Here is a 16,339-nt window from a genome sequence, read left to right on the forward strand (position 1 = left end):
GAAGAGAACACCGGCACATGCAACACCCTTTCCTCAGGCTCCTCGGCCGGTGTTTCGGACTCGTAAGGTTCCTCTTCTCCAAACAAGGTGGGCAGGAACGGATGCTCCAAATCGATCCAGGAATCGGGCTCCGAATCAGTACAGGAACAATCAGACTCTGAATCGAGCTTCTTTTCCGTGGGGAAGCAGAACACCTCGTAGTGCCGCGACACGGCCGGGTCAAAGGCGAGGAACATGCCCTCGACGACGGACGTCGCCGGTACTGCCGGCGAGCGCGGCAGGCGGGCGTACCGCAACGTGGCCGGGTTGCACACGAAGACGTCCGTAGTATAAGAGCAGTAGTAGTCGCTGAGGAGGAACAGGCCGTTGCAATGCTGCTGTGCGCGGTGCTCCCAGTCGTTCCAGAAGAGAGGGCGCCGTCGGTGGCTGCTGGCCGGCTCGTCGTCGGCGTCGTGCGGCTTCTTCTTGGACCGCGGCGGCGCGAACGGGCGGACTCGGGGTCGTACCCGCAGTAGGAGGCGTAGACGCCGGGGAACACGCGAGGGAAGACGTGCGGGAGGAGGAGGCCGTGGGAGTCGACGATGCCGCGCCATGAGCGGCATACGAGCCTGCAGGACGCGGCCAGGGCGCGCCCGGGCACGCGGCGGAGGATATCCAGGAGCACGTTGTAGGGGAAGCAGATGCCGTTCGCGGCGTCGGCGGCGGCGTAGTTCGCGTCCATCTTGCCCGGGTACGAGGCGCTGGTCTGAGGGAAGTAACGAGAAACGGGAGATATATACGATCTGTTGCAGCTAGCAGCGCACACGATGGAGATATGTTTACCTTTAATCCGGTCCTGATTCGAAACCAAACCACCCAAAATTAATCCCCGTGTATCGGTCGGTCTAAAATTACCTGGAGCAGAATACAGCTTCCATGACGACTTGTGTGCTGTTACGGAGCCGGACGAACTGTTGCTATCACGTTCGACTCTCAGTCGATTGCTGGAAGAAGAGTTCTGTATTATCAATAGTCCTAATGTATAACCATTGAGAACTCACGTCGTGCAGATCTTCCAGTGTCAGACTGAAATTCTACTAGAGTTGAACCATTGCCGATTCAGGTTCCTTAATTGCGCCGGAAATTCAGGTGATCCCTTTCTGAATATGCTCGAGACATCTGACTCTGTCTCAAAATATATATAAGTATTATTCACCGTACTCGCCGTTCCCTAGTATTCATGATAATCACAACCATAGAAAACAAAATAATCCAATGGATGAGAAGTACATATATACCAAGTAACTGAGCTCAATAAAAAAAAGTGAATTAATCAGAAAACTTAAATCAAGAGCATATATTCTTCATCATAATTGTACTTCTTCCAAGGGAATTACAAAACCACAAAGAGTGTTGCTGGGAGGTCATTCTAAGATGACTCGGACGCTTTTCTGGCCGGGAGCGCATCAACGTAGCAAGGACGGTAAGGGAATGCATCATGAACGTCTCTAGCTTGTTGACAATGTCGTCGAGGATATATGTCACCTAGATACTGCATTCTCAAGGTTTGATGATGATACGCCACCACGGCGTCCATGAATTTTAGGAGGAGCACATCCTTGTACGGATGGAACCCGACGATTCTGATCTCCCACCCCCAACTGTATTCGTCTCCAGTGACATTGATCTTATCAAAATCAATGAAGTTGTGCTCGTCTGAGTTCCATGAGTACTCAGAACCCATGCCACTCGGAAGCTGTTCATCCTCCTCATTGCTATCTATTTCTTCCTCCACTTCACTTTGCGTATCATCAGCATTATTTTGTTCTTCATCCTCTTCGGCATGTATTTCTTCATAGTCATCTTCTTCATCTAACTCTTCGGTGTCCTCTTCAGTACCATCAACATCATTGCTCTTATTGATGTTCTCAACTTTGAATAGGCTGATTAGATCTTTGTCGCTTTCGACCACCTCCCATCTCGTACTCGGTTGCAACATCGGTTCTTGGCTAAGATAATTTACCATTGGATAGTGTGCCTCGAGATTGGCCTCATGTGCCAATGTCCATCCTAACTGATCATCGGCCAATTCTGTCAGCTCCCATACTTCAAGATGGAACTTGTCAAGCACCACGTAGCAGATCCCTCTCTCGCAGCTTCCTAAGACGTACCTCTTTGGCAATTCATACCGAGGCAAATCCTCGTCATCATAAGGGTGTCCTGGGAGTTGAACCATGTTGTACGTCCCTTCCGAACAATGTAGGATCATGAGGACCCCGCTATGGCACTGCACGTAGAGTGATCCACGCCAGTACTCAGCCGACCACCACCTCCGCGCCTCATTAACGCGTGGTGTGGTCACCACGTCATACATGTATCTCGAGGTGCATCGCCCTGGCATGAACTCCCGACTCTCCCACTCGCCGTTCCGCGAAGAAAACACAGACAAATGCAGTACCTCTTTCTCCAGCACCTTGGCCTCTTGTACATTGGACTGGCTTGTAGAACCAGCAGGCTCTTCAGTGTGTGACTCTTGTTGCCGTTCTCCAGTGGGTTGCTCTTCTTCACACAAGTAATCTTCAGACAAGTATGGTAGCAGCATCTGCTCCAAATCTATCTCCCAAGGTTCTTTGACATACAAAGCATGTTGCTGTTGTTGGGATAGTTGCTTTTCTTCGCATGGTTCCTCTTCTCTGAACAAGTTGGGCAGGAACGGTTGCTCCAAATCGATCCAGGAAGGTTCCTTCGGTGCTATTTCGACATGTGTGCCGGGCATCTTTTGTGTGGGAAAGTAAAACACCTCGTGGTGCCGCGAAACGGCCGGATCAAAGGCAAGGAACACGCCTTCGATGCCGGTGCCACAGGTCCCCGGCACCGGCGGCGGGCGTGGCAGCGGCAGGCGAGCATACCGCAACGTGGCCGGGTTGCACACATAGACATTCAAAACGCTGCATATGTAGCTCGGCCTGACGAGGAACAGGCCGTTGCAGTGCTGCTGCACGCGGCACCAGTCGTTCCAAAAGAGCGGACGGCGCCCGCGGCAGGTGGGCTCGCCGGCCTCGCACGGCGTCTTGTCGCGCGAGGCCGGCGGGCCGAACAAGGCCGACTTGGGCTCGTACCCGTGGTAGGCGGCGAAGATGCCGGGGAACTCGCGCGGGAAGACGTGCGGAAGGACGAGGCCGTGGGCGTCGACGATGCCGCGCCATGACCGGCATACGAGCCTGGACGTGGCCAGGGCGCGCCCGGGGACGCGCCGGAGGATGTCGAGGAGCACGTCGTAGGGGAAGCAGATGCCGTTGGCGATGGCGTCGTTGGTATCCATCGCGCCGGGGGCCGGCCGGTCGTGATGCAAAGCTTGCAGCTTACACAGGCGACAGATCTGGTTGATGGAGAAATAATCCCAATGGGATTTGGAGATTATGTTCTGTGTATAGATAAAATCTTCAGCTTTAATGCGATCGGCGGGGATACTCGCTTCCTTGCATCTCACGACGGTTGCCATGCTAGTCAAGTCAACCAGCCAGCGGGAAGATAGCTTCCTTGCATCTCACGGTTGCCAAACAAAATTAGTCAACAAATGGAGGAAAATAAAATAGCCTCCTTGATTATACAACGGCCGTATATCAGGGTGGAGTGCATGTCTCCTTGTTACCACCAGCTCGAACAAATCTTTGCGAATTTCTTGATAGTAACAAAATCTTCGGAACTAACTTGTTGACTGGCGGATTCTTGTGCCCGCGCATGGAAGGCTGTCAACTTCAGCATATTTCACGTTAACAAAACAACGGTTCAGAGCCAGCCAGCTCTGCTCGGACATCGCCTGGGCTTGGCAGAGATCGAGCTCGGCCCGTAAAATTAAAAGACCGAGCCTATCATGTAAATTAGGCTCGTTTTGCATTTCAGGCCGAGCCAGGCTCGGGCCGCTCGGCGAGCCCAAAACTTGAAAATGTTTTAGCCCAGCCTATGAAAAAAGACCTGGGCGCCGCTGCAGGTCTGTAGCCCCCTGCCCCCCTCTAAAGAGGTGTGGTGGTTGCGATGCCGCCGATCATGGCCGCGCCGTCGCTCCGCCGGTCGTTAAAATATTCCTGACTAGCAGAGTGTGGTTTGGAGGCAGTAAAACCAAGATGAGAGTTGTCCAATGGATGAGCTGTATACCAAGCTTCACCCCCATCAACTAATTATACTAATATAATAAAACTGAAGCAATTGGAATATATAATACTTCCTAGGATCCATCCATAATAAGTGTCGTTGATTTAAGTATAAAATTTGTACTAAATCAGTGACAATTACTGTGTATCCGAGGAGTATCAAATCAAGTACTACTCGTCGTGCTTATCCTATTCTATTAGTTATTATAGTCTCGCTGGGAACGGTTCCTGGAAACGAACGGTTGTTTTTTCAGGGGACGATCTCGTCTGCTCGAACTACAGCGCCAAGCCGCCGGTCCCTGCCTCCTCCGTCTGCCGCTTCAGACGACGGGAGGGGGTGGGCACCCCGGTGCTCCGGCCTGCAGTTAGGCTGGCGTAATATTTCTTGAGGCGTTTCTTCTAGGGAGGAGATGGCGTCGCGTCGGAATAATTTGCCTCTGCTCTTCCTCCATCTTGGGGTCGCTCTAACCGGTGGCGTCGAGGGGCAGGTGTCGGAGCACGGTCTCCGGCACCGGGGATGCCGAGCACCCCCCTTTTTGGTTCGGTTGAGGGCGAGGTGATCGCTCCGGCAATCGCCGGCGTGGCGATGGACACGAAGTGTAGACACAAGGGATTTTTACCTAGGTTCGGACCACCCGGAGGTGTAATACCCTACCTCCTACACTGAGTTATATTCACAAATTTAAGTGCGTACAGATCACCCGGGGAGTTCCCGAGTTGGCTACTTAGTGTGATCGCTGTGCTATGTTCTACTCACTCCGGTTCCAACTGAGTTAGACCCAACCTTTTGACCGGTGGCATTGGTCCTCCTTTTATAGACAAGGGGATATCACAGGTGCCTATGCATGCAGCGTGACACAGCTGCATGGAATACAATTTTACTCATCCGCGCTGGACGCCATGCAGCGCCCAGTCCACTGTACATGGTAGAAAAAATAGTTCGTAGGGTAATCGCCCTAGCCTTGCTCAGCAAGACTAGGCCTGCCGATAAGACTCATGTCGGTGCATTAAATGCACTACGCCCGCCGTCTTGTCTTGTCTTCACTGTTCTGTGGGTCCCGCCTGCATGCCCGAGCGCAGGTTGCTAGGGTGCACCTTCCCGGCTAGCGCACCTGCTAGTTGCCCGGAGGCGTTCCTTCGGCTTCCCGGGACCGGGGTTCCCGGGAACATCTTGTACTCGGCCCTTAGCTTTAGCTTCGCTAGGGGTCGTCTCCTCGAGGCAAGCTTCCCGGGAGTCCTTCCTGATGGGGCTCCGTCACTGGCGACCCACGCGTCCCGTATCAGTGGGACCCCGTGAGCCACTAGTACGACAGCAGGTGGCCCTGTCGTCTTGCCGATCTTTGGATCCGGCGAGATTCGTGTCTCGTGGTCAGCAATCGGCACTTTTGCGGGTAGCGATCGTGTTGGTTGTTGTTGTTCTGTTTGTTATCTTGCAATTGGTTGTGTGGATGATGGAAGGCAGTGGTGTTCCTCTTCTTCGACTGTGTTGGATGAAGATGACGGCGTCGAGTTCTGGTGACCACGGGAAAGATCCCCGACCGACGTGCCACAAAGTTTCGGTCTCGTTGCTTGTGACGGTCCGGTTCATCGGCTCGGAAAGTATCCTTGTATGTGATGGTGCTCTCCCAAATCTTGGTATGGAGGTTGTTCGCCCTTTTTTTCGGCATTGCCATGGTGGCGTTGGAGGACTTGGGTGGATGACGGTTCGGCGAGGCACAAGTTTCTCCAAGAGTGGAATTTTATTTTTACTTCTTGCGGGGTATTTTGTGCCAAGTTGCTTGACAAGCATGTTTGTTTTATGTCGTGACTATATCGGATTGTCTAATGTAATATATGGTTGCTTAAAAAAAAGTTATTATAGTCATAGATATAACAAAATAATAAAAAGCCTATCACTTTTGGAAAAATTAGTTAACTTCCTTGCACCTCGTGACAAACAGATGAACCAAATCTACTCCTCGCGTATATAGCTGGGTCTAAAACTAGAAGTCATCGATCTCTCATTTACCTTGACGACTTGTGTGCTGTCAGGAGAGCCGGACGATCGAGCTGTTGCTGTCAGAAACAACACAATGCGTCTGATCTGACAGACTCTTTTGTTTTGCTCTGTCAACTTCGATACTGATATTCCACAGCAGCAACAATACCCTGCACTATAATTGATGTATAACCATTGAGGATCGCGTGCTGCAGATCGATCTTCCAGTGGCAAACTGAAATTCTAGTAGAGCTCAACCATTTACCTGGGGAAATTCAGGCGATCACAGGGTGTTTTCTGAATACGCTAGAGACACACTCACCCTGTCTCAAAATACATATAACCAACCACATTGTAATCAAGACTCACGTTATTAATCATCACGAGTCTAGCGAGGCAGTTAAACGTGGGAATTGTGCAAGGATGAACTACTTTTATCAGGTAGAGCCGTAGAAGAGTTCAATCCACTACCACTGATATAATAAAACAGAAACAAATCATCAACTTCCCTACAAAGAAAATTCATCAACTGAAATAAATAATATCAGGTCATATTTACTTATCGTACTTCCCATTCCCAAAAAATCATGATAATTATAACCGTGGAAAACAAATTACCAATGGATGAGATGTATATATGTACAGCACACAGGAGTTCAATACAAAAATGTGAATTAATCAAAATAACTAAAATCAAGAGCATATATGCTTCATCATAATTGCAATTCTTCGAAGGTGATTACAAAACCACAAGGGTTTTGTTAGGAGATCATTTTTAAGATGACAAGGACGTTTTTCTGTCCAGGAGCGCATCAATGTAGCAAGGACGGTAAGGGAATGCACCGTGAACATCTCTAGCATTTTGACAAAATTGTCGAGGATATATGTAATCTAGATATTGCATTCTTGAGGTTTGGAGATGATACGCGACCACGGTGTCACTGAATTTTAGGAGGAGCACATCCTTGTACGGATGAAATCCGACGATCGTGACCCCCCACCCCCAAATGTCTTCATCTCCCGCGGCACTCTTATCAAAATTGATGAAGTTGTGCTCGTCTGAGTTCCATGAATACTCGGAACCTGTGCCACTCCGAAGTTGTTCATCTTCCTCATCGGTATCTTGTTCTTCCCCATGTGCTTCATCGTAGTTCTCTTGTTCATCTTCCTCATTGCAATCTTGTTCTTCCTCCTCTTCAGCATGTGCTTTATCGTAGTTACCTTTTTCATCTTCCTCTTCGCTTTGTGTATCATCAACATTATCTTGTTCTTCCTCCTCTTCGGCATGTGCTTCATCGTAGTTATCTTCCTCATATTCCTCAGTGCTATCATCACCATCAACATCATTGCTCTCATCGATGCTCTCAACTTCAAAGAGGGTGATTAGATCTTTGTCGCTTTCGACCAACTCACATGTCATCGTTGGTTGCTTCTTCTGTTTTTTCCTCAGATAATTAACCGTATGATTGCGTGCTTTAAGGTTGGTCTCATGTGCCAATGTCCATCCCAACTGATCCTCCGCTAATCCTGTTAGCTCCCACACTTCAAGCTGGAACTCCTTGAGCACCACGTAGCAGATCCCTCTCTCGCAGCTTGCTAAGATGTATCTCTTTGGCAATGCATTCCAATGACAATCCTTGTCACCATAAGGATGCCCCGGGAGCTGGACCATGCTGTACGTCCGTTTCGAGCAATGCAGGATCATGAGGACCCCGCTATGGCACTGTACGTAGAGAGATCCGCGCCAGTACTCAGCCGACCAAGGTCTCCACTCCTCTTTACCGCGTGGCACGGTCACCACATCATACAGATGTCTCGAGGTGCATCGCCCTGGCGTGAACTCCCGGCTCTCCTACTCGCCGTTCCGTGAAGAGAACACAAACGCATGCAGTACCTCCGTCTCCGGCGCCTCAGCAGCCAGCATGTTGGACTGGCTTGTAGAACCAGCTGACTCATGTTCCTCTTCTTCATCTTCGGACAAGCAAGGCAGCAGCATCTGCTCCAAATCGACCTCCCAAGGTTCTTTGACGTACAACAAAGGTTTCTCTTGTCGTTGGGATTCTTGGTCATCTTCAGAAGGTTCATCTTCTTCAAACAAGCTGGGCGAGAACGGGTGCTCCATACCAGGTTCCTCCGGTTCTATCCTAACACGCGTGCTGCCGAGCTCGTGCTGGACAATGTTCTGTGTGGGGAAGTAAAACACCTCGTGGTGCCGCGAAACGGCCGGATCAAAGGCAAGGAACATGCCTTCGACGCCGCAGGTCGACGGCATCGTCGGCGGGCGCGGCAGGCGAGCGGACCGCAATGTCGCCGGGTTGCACACGTAGGAATCCCAGTCTTCAGGACCGCGCCAGCGGCGGTTCTCCAGGAGGAACAGGCCGTTGCAGTGCTGCTTCACGCGGTGCCAATCGTCCCAAAAGAACTGACGACGCCGTCGCCTGAGCTCGCGCGCCGGCGGCGCGAACAAGGCGGACCTGGGATAGAACCCGTAGTAGGTGGCGAAGATGCCGGGGAACTCGCGCGGGAAGACGTGCGGCAGGACGAGGCCGTGGGCGTCGATCATGCCGCGCCATGACCGGCATACGAGCCTGGACGCGGCCAGAGCGCGCCCGGGGACGCGCCGGAGGATGTCGAGGAGCACGTCGTAGGGGAAGCAGATGCCGTCGTTGGCATCCATCAGGCCGGAGGCGAGTCGCGATGGGGAACTTGCAGCAGGTAGGGTCGATGGAGAAATAATCAATTTCCTTGTATATCACGGTATACACTATACAAGGAAGCAGTATATCACGGTTGCCAGAAAAGGTCAACCAGTGGAGGAAGAATTACGGGGCATCTTCCCGCCCTTGTTTAGCGCCCTGGCCTTTTTTTTCCTTTCTTTCTTTTCCTTATTTTGGGCTCTGTTGGGTCCCGATTTTTGTTGCCTCGGTGTACTTGTGCTTCTTTCTTCTCAATGAAAATGACACGCTCATGTTCGAGAAAAAAAAAAGGGCATCTCCTTGTTTATTGCCAGTTTGATACTAATAACTCGAACGAATCTGTGCGAATTTCCTGGCAATTATTCCGTACAGATTTAGAATTAGAAAACTGAGAGTGCCAAAATCTCCGGAACTACGACCAGGTCAATTTCAGAATTTCTCGTGCGAGCTCTGCTCAAGGAAGGCTGTTAACTTCGGTACTTCGAATATTTCACAGCGACAGAACATGTTCACCATGTCAAAATTCAGTGCTTCTGCTGGACATGTATCAGTTTCAGTTTCACATGGCAGGAAGAAGAGTGATGATTGTTGATTTAAGCAGCACTGGAATTTTAAGCGGCGCCGATATTCTCTTGTGGTGAATTAAAGTTCTAGTAAACCTGTCCTGAACCATTTACAGGTCCTGGTTCTGAACACATACATGCTACCTGAAGAAATTCAGGTGATCCCAGGAGTGTTTTCTAAACATATATGCTAGAGACATACCGAGGACCCTGTCTCAAGATATAAATACATAATCAACAAGGATGCAGTTTATTGCTAATATTCATGAGCAGTAATAAGACCAAAAAAGAAAAGAAAAATCAAGACCGGAATTGTGCAACTGGTAGACTGTGTATTCAGGTTCCTCAGCTGGGGAAATTCAGGTGATCAAAGAGTGTTTTCTGAATACGCTAGACATACTGACATGTCTCAAAATATACATAACCAACCAGATTGTAACCAAGAGGCACCATACTAACCACCACAAGTCTAGCGGGACAGTTAAACGTGAGGATTGTGCAACAGGTGAGCTGTTTATCACGTAGAGGAGTTCAATCCATGAACTTGATATAGTAAAACTGAACCAAATCATCAGTTGAAATAAATAAATAATATGAAATCATAAACTTGTAGTATTATTCATCGTACTTTTCATTTCTTAATAATCATCATAATCACAACCATAGAAAACAAATGATCTAATGCACGAGAAGTATATATATACCACGTACAGGAGCTTAGCCCAAAAGAGTCAATCAAAAGACTAAAACCGAGAGCATATATTCTTCATCATAATTGCACTTCTCCCATGGGATTTAGAAAAACACGAGTGTTGTCAGGAGGTCATTCTAAGATGGCTGGGATGTTTCTCTGGCCGGGAGCGCATCAATGTAGCAAGGACGGTAGGGGAATGCACCGTGAACATCTCTAGCATGTTGATAAGGTCGTGTAGGATATATGTCACCTAGATACTGCATTCTCGAGGTTTGGAGATGATAAGCAACCATGGTGTGATTTAATTTTAGGAGGAGCACATCCTTGTACGGATGGAATCCGGCGATCCTGACACCCCAAGGCCGAATGTATACGTCTCCAGTAACACTCTTATCAAAATCAATGAAGTTGTGATCGTCTAAGTTCCATGAGTACTCGGAACCTGTGTCAATCCAAAGCTGTTCATCCTCCTCATCGCTATCTTGTTCTTCCTCCTCTTCGATTTGTGCAACGTCAATATTATCTTGTTCTTCCTCCTCATTGCCATCTTGTTCTTCTACCTCTTCGCTTTGCGTATTATCAACATTATCTTGTTCTTCCTTCTCTTCGGCTTTTGCTTCATCATAGTTATCTTCTTCACATTCCTCTTCAGTGACATCATCGCCATCAACATCATTGCTCCCATTGATGTTCTGACCTTCAAATAGGTGAGTAGATCTTTGTTGTTTTCGACTACCTCCCATGTCGTTCTCAGTTGCATCTTTTGATTTTCCCTCAGATAATTCACCGTCTGACTATGTGTTTCGAGGTTGGTCTCGTGTGCCATTGTCCATCCCAACTGACCCCCTGCCAATTCTGTCAGCTCCCAATACTTCAAGCCGGAACCCGTCGAGCACCACATAGCAGATCCCTCTCTCGTGGCTTGCTGAGACGTACCTCTTTGGCAATACATACCAAGGCAAATCCTCGTCATCGTCAGGACGCCCCGGGAGCTGGACCATGTCGTACGTCCCTCCCGAGCAATGTAGGATCATGAGGACCCCGCCATGGCACTGCACGTAGAGCGATCCACGCCGGTACTCGGCCGACCACCGTCCCTGCGCCTCTTCACCGCGCGGCGCGGTCACCACATCATACAGGTGTCTGGAGGTGCAGCGCCCTGGCATGAACTCCCGGCTCTCCCACTCGACGGACACGAGCAGTGCCTCTTTCTCCGGCACCTCAGCCGCCGGCCCAGCAGGCTCTTCAGCGTGTGACTCATGTTGCTGTTCGCCAGTGGGCTGCACTTCTTCAGACAAGGAAGGTTCCTCGGGCTCGATATCTACGGACGGTGGTTCCTCTTCTCCAAACAAGCCGGGCAGCGGGAACGGGTACTCAGAATCCATCCACGAAGGTACCTCCGGCTCAATTTTAACTTGCTCAGGCATCCTTTGTGTGGGGAAGTAAAACACCTCGTGGTGCCGCGAAACGGCCGGATCAAAGGCAAGGAACACGCCTTCGATGCCGGTGCCGTGACCGGCAGGCGAGCATGCCGCAACGTCGTCGGGTTGCACACGTAGACATTCCAGCCGCCAGGACCGTACGCGTAGCTGTCGCTGAGGAACAGGCCGTTGCAGTGGTGCTTCACGCGGTAGCAATCGTCCCAAAAGATTGGGCGGCGCCGGTGCCCTGGCGGGCCGAACAAGGCAGAGTCCGTCTCGAAGCCATAGTAGGTGGCGAAGATGCCGGGGAACTCACGCGGGAAGACGTGCGGGAGGAGGAGGCCGTGGGAGTCGACGATGCCGCGCCATGACCGGCATACGAGCCTGCAGGACGCGGCGGAGGATGGCGAGGAGCACGTCGTAGGGGAAGCAGAGGCCGTTGCCGACGGCGTCGTCGTTGGTGCCCATCACGCGCCGGAGGCCAGTCGCGATGCACAACTTGTCAATCCGTGCGAATTTCTTGTCAAGGGATACCTACAATCTTTACCTTGTCAACTTGTCAATCCGTAGTGATCCTATATGATCGATGGAGAATTAATTCTGTATTTATTCGGTTTATCAAGGGGGCTTAGCTTCCTTGTCTCTCACGGTTTATTGATAGCTCGGATTTGATACCAAATTCGAACGAATCTATGCGAATTTCTTGGCTACTACGGTTTTAGAATTAGGAAGCCGGTGACAAAATCTCCGGAGCTTCGCGACCCTTTCTGACAGATTCTTGTGCCAGTTCAGGGAAGGCTGTCAACTTCAGTATATTTCGCATCAAGAAACAATTTCACAATGCCGATATTTTAGTGGTTTGCCACGTCAAACTGAGAGAAGAAGAGTTGTACATCGATGATTATTGTTTTAAGCAGCACTGAGAATTTGCATGACGCAGATCGTCCTGTGGTGAACTGAAATTCTACTAAACCTGTGCCCAACCATTTATCAATCCTGGTTCTGAACATATGCCCAGCATATGTATATCAAGTAGTTTAGCATGTATGTTCAGCGCCGGTGAAATACACAAGTCCTGATGACTCCTGAATATCGACCCAGGGATTTGATCATTATTCAAAACAACACATGCTCCGGCTAACCTGATAAATTCAGGTCCTTTTCGGAAGAAAAAAAACCCTGATAAATTCAGGTGCCTCTCCAGCAAAAATACATACAACCATGCATCCGAGTGGAATTTTATTATAGGAACCTTCATAATCATCACCGGTAGCAAGCAATACAAAGGTAAAAGAAAAAAAAACAGTAAATCAAGAATCCAATTGTGCATAGCCTAATAAGTCACGGTTACACTTGCGTATATCACGGTATCTCACGGTCGCTAAACAAGTCAGCCAAATCTACTCCTGCTTATATCGCTGCGTCTAAAATTAGGAAGTTATTAACATCTTCAGATCGCTGTTACACTTGTAGAATTCTAGTAATTACAGTAATAGCCTAGATTGTTTCTTTGTCCAATTCCTCAGATCAAGAAACCCCTGCATTTGAATCATTCCGTAAGAAATGGCTGGCTAAGGTAAGCGTCTCGGAAGGAAGAAAAAGAAATTTCAGCGGTGAACCCTGATATTAATTAGAGCCATACAGAAGAAGAAACTTCAACTGTAATTAAGAGTTTCAGACAAAGGACATATGCCAACATCTCAAGATACTGAAGAATGATGAGAGTTTCATTGCCATGAGAATCCACAAATAAAATTACTGGCAGCCAATAGCAGCAAAAAAACAATTTTTTGAGCGAAGCCAATACCAGCATTATCGTTTCCCTTTCTATAGAAGCACATTATGGGCTCACTTTTTCAGCCATCCAATCACTGGACTCATCTCCCTCCTGGGCTCTTCTGAACATCAACCTCTGATTGCTTTTTAGGTTCACATAATCAACCTAAGTAGAAAAACCAAGAGTATTAAGCAACATAACCAGGGGCATATAAATCTGAAATTTTCTAAACAATTGCGGCATGCAGATTCTATGTTTCAAAGTATACACAAATACTCCCTCCGTTCCATAATTCTTGTCGAAATATTACATGTATCTAGACGCTTTTTAGGAATAGATACATCCATTTTGGGACAAATTTGAGACAAGAATTATGGAACGGAGGTAGTACTTATTAGAAATCCTGAGCAACACAAACAAAGTTCAAAATAGAGGTACCTAATCTAACCTTTTCAGGATCAAGAGTCAGAAGACAATACGCATCAACTGGGCCAGCTGATGCGTCGACATGAACATCCTTAATATGATCATCATTTGCAACAGGAAGCCCTGGGCATGGTCCTAAGTACTGTGATCTCGACTTAACTGAGCTTGCAAACCAAGCTTTCTCTCTCAGCTGTACAAAGAAACCACAAGTCGACAACCACTGTTTACCATGGGTTAATCAAAATAATGAAAGTAAACTGACACTACATAAGCGAGCAACAGAAGATGGTTTATTGTTCCTGAACATACACGAAAGCTTCGAAAAGTGAAAGTTATCTGAGATATCGACACACGGTTAAACCATTGTCTGTTGACGGGGTGATCAGACCCATGTGAGCTAGAACAATTACTAGTTTGGGCATAACCAAAGCTGTGGCACTATAGTTATGCTTCCATAATCGTCTAAAGATAACAGTTACGCTTCCATTTGTTACCCCACTCCACTTTACAGAGCAGAGCACAATCAGAGGGACTGTCATAAGCTCTAACCTGGAGCTTGGCAGGGTCCAGGCTCGAACCATCGATCACATCTATGATACCGCTGATACGAAACTGTTCCCAGGAATCAGTGAAGTACCAGCATATCTACAAAACATCCAAGATCAGCCCTTTCTTCTACAGGCACCTGTACATCTTAAAACAGCGTTAAATAATCGTGCCAGTCCATGACATACCTCACCCAGAGGCCACTCCTTGATCTCACTGATCTATTCGATCACAATCCACACATGGAAAACGAGCAAGGGAAAATCAGTAAACAGCAATAGACACTATGACCAACGGCGATGCACTGCACACACAAGAAGTCAAGTAGTTTTGCATAGCAAGCACGGGGATGGCAAGCAACGACCTTGTTGCTTCGTGCGTCTGTATTTATCTGAATCTTGTCGCAGTGTTCCAGGAATCCCCTAATAATGAGATAACAAACCGAAAACGATCAGAACCGAACGGGTAAGAAGTGAAGGAGGAAGCTATTACGCTGGCCAGCCGGGCACCTGAACACGACGGTCCGATTCGCCGGCCTGCCGCCGCCGCTCACCGTGGCCTGAAACGATCGGTCGTTAGGGCATCCAGTTTGGGGGTCAGAGAGAAATTAATGGGGGTTGGAGCGTACTAGCTGGAAGAAGGTTGAGTGCTTGAGGTGGGCGTTGGCGTCCAGCGCTCGCTGCAGCAGCGCCCTCCAGGGGCTCGAGAGCGCCGACGCGGCGGCGCCACCGCCGGCCATCTCTGCTCGCCGCCGCCTCGTGTCCTCTCGCCTCCCTGCAGGGTTCGTTCACTGATTTCGTCCTGCCCGCGGATGCTGGGGCAACTGAGAGGTTGACGGCTAGGATTTGTCTCATCGATCTCCCGAGGACCCACAGGTCAGTAGGGTAGATTACAGTTCACTTGTACTACTACAGTACTGTAGTATGGCCTGGGTATGGGTTATCAAGATTTTGCAGTTACTACTCTCACTCGGTTCAAATTATAAGAAGTTTTGGCAAGTTAAAACAGTATGTCTAAATATGAATTTTGGACTTGAAAATTTCAGGCTTCACGTAGCTCGACTCTAAAAGCAATTCCGCTAGCTACTGCTTTTCTAATGCAGACATTTCAGAGAATCCTACTCGTAGTACATAAACTGAACTGGTTGTCCAACAAAAGAAGCGGTCTCGATTTAAACTGATCGTGTAATTTGTTACTGTATTTCTTTTTCAGTGACTGTGTGTGAGACGGCTTTAGAATCGAGTGACAGTTTTTAGCCTGACGATGATGATCAGAGACAGGAACAGCACCCATATCTCCAACCGTAGGAATCCCGTGAAAAATGGAGGATGGATACTTGGATAGGCAGTTGTTCACCCGCAAACTGACGCACATTTTCCTGCCGTTCGACGACCCATCCCTGATTTACACCATTCGCAAGAACATCTCAATACCATACGATTTAGTAGTGGCAGTAACCAATTCAAGGACACCTCTATCTAACTTTAAACGGCGTTGACAAGAGCGCCAGGCTACATCTCACATCTGCATATGGAGAAACTCGCTCGAAAGCTCTTGCATTGCCCTCCCTCCATGCCGGCTTCCATCTACTCCATTGGCAATGTGGCATGGCCTCATCACATCGAGTTTGCACTTTGCACTGACCCATCATCTGATCCTGACGACCTTGAAATGATCTCTGCCCCAACAGCGGCCACGGGCGCCGGCGACGGCGAGAGATCGACAGCGCAGGCACGGCACGAGGGCGACACGTGGGACTGTCAGACCGCCCGTGGACCCACACCGGACTGCCGCCCTGCCAGACAGAAAAGGGTGCCTGCCCGCCTGCAGGCTGCAGCTTTCCTGCGTCCATCTCGAAACAAAAACTTCCCTGGAGCCGCTGCAATTCCTGCGAAAATTTTACTGCACTACAGTGGTTGGCTTTGGCTTTGACAAGCTTTGTCCTAGATTCCGACAGGAGCCATCGGGGATATTTACATCCATCGTTTCCATCATCATCAGGGGGGTCTCTTCTTTGCATTGCAGTTGCAGGCCAAGACGGGAAACGAAATGAGACCAAAATGTTGGATAAAAAGAGGCAACCCAGCAGCGCATCTCATCGAGATCGG

The 16,339-nt window shown here is 49.0% G+C and overlaps 1 protein-coding gene across 2 annotated transcripts; it reads right to left on the reverse strand.

Moving 5' to 3' along the window:
• Positions 1-12,719: 12,719 nt before the first annotated feature.
• Positions 12,720-15,058, reverse strand: LOC100825452 (pyridoxine/pyridoxamine 5'-phosphate oxidase 2). 2 transcript variants are annotated; one of them, XM_003558928.4, is made up of 8 exons: positions 14,860-15,058; positions 14,741-14,790; positions 14,596-14,653; positions 14,420-14,452; positions 14,235-14,330; positions 13,708-13,875; positions 13,290-13,424; positions 12,720-13,020 (listed from the first exon to the last, which is right to left on the reverse strand). In XM_003558928.4, the coding sequence occupies exons 1-7, from the start codon at positions 14,968-14,970 to the stop codon at positions 13,323-13,325; spliced, it is 618 nt and encodes a 205-aa protein (XP_003558976.1). In that variant the 5' UTR covers positions 14,971-15,058; the 3' UTR covers positions 12,720-13,020; positions 13,290-13,322. The 2 variants fall into 2 exon arrangements, with proteins under 2 accessions (XP_003558976.1, XP_024312376.1); XM_024456608.1 differs by lacking the exon at positions 12,720-13,020 and having other exon boundaries at positions 13,088-13,424.
• Between the last annotated feature and the right edge of the window lie 1,281 nt (positions 15,059-16,339).

This window comes from Brachypodium distachyon, chromosome 1 (genome assembly GCF_000005505.3).
Source record: "Brachypodium distachyon strain Bd21 chromosome 1, Brachypodium_distachyon_v3.0, whole genome shotgun sequence".
NCBI classification, from domain to species: Eukaryota; Viridiplantae; Streptophyta; class Magnoliopsida; order Poales; family Poaceae; genus Brachypodium; species Brachypodium distachyon.

Bases quoted from the DNA above. Each gene is read 5' to 3' on its own strand.
- LOC100825452 (XM_003558928.4), bottom strand. From the start codon at position 14,970: ATGGCCGGCGGTGGCGCCGCCGCGTCGGCGCTCTCGAGCCCCTGGAGG. The intron at 14,791-14,859 runs GTACGCTCCAAC...CGATCGTTTCAG, and splicing joins ACTCAACCTTCTTCCAGCTA to GCCACGGTGAGCGGCGGCGG. The intron at 14,654-14,740 runs GTGCCCGGCTGG...TCTCATTATTAG, and splicing joins AATCGGACCGTCGTGTTCAG to GGGATTCCTGGAACACTGCG.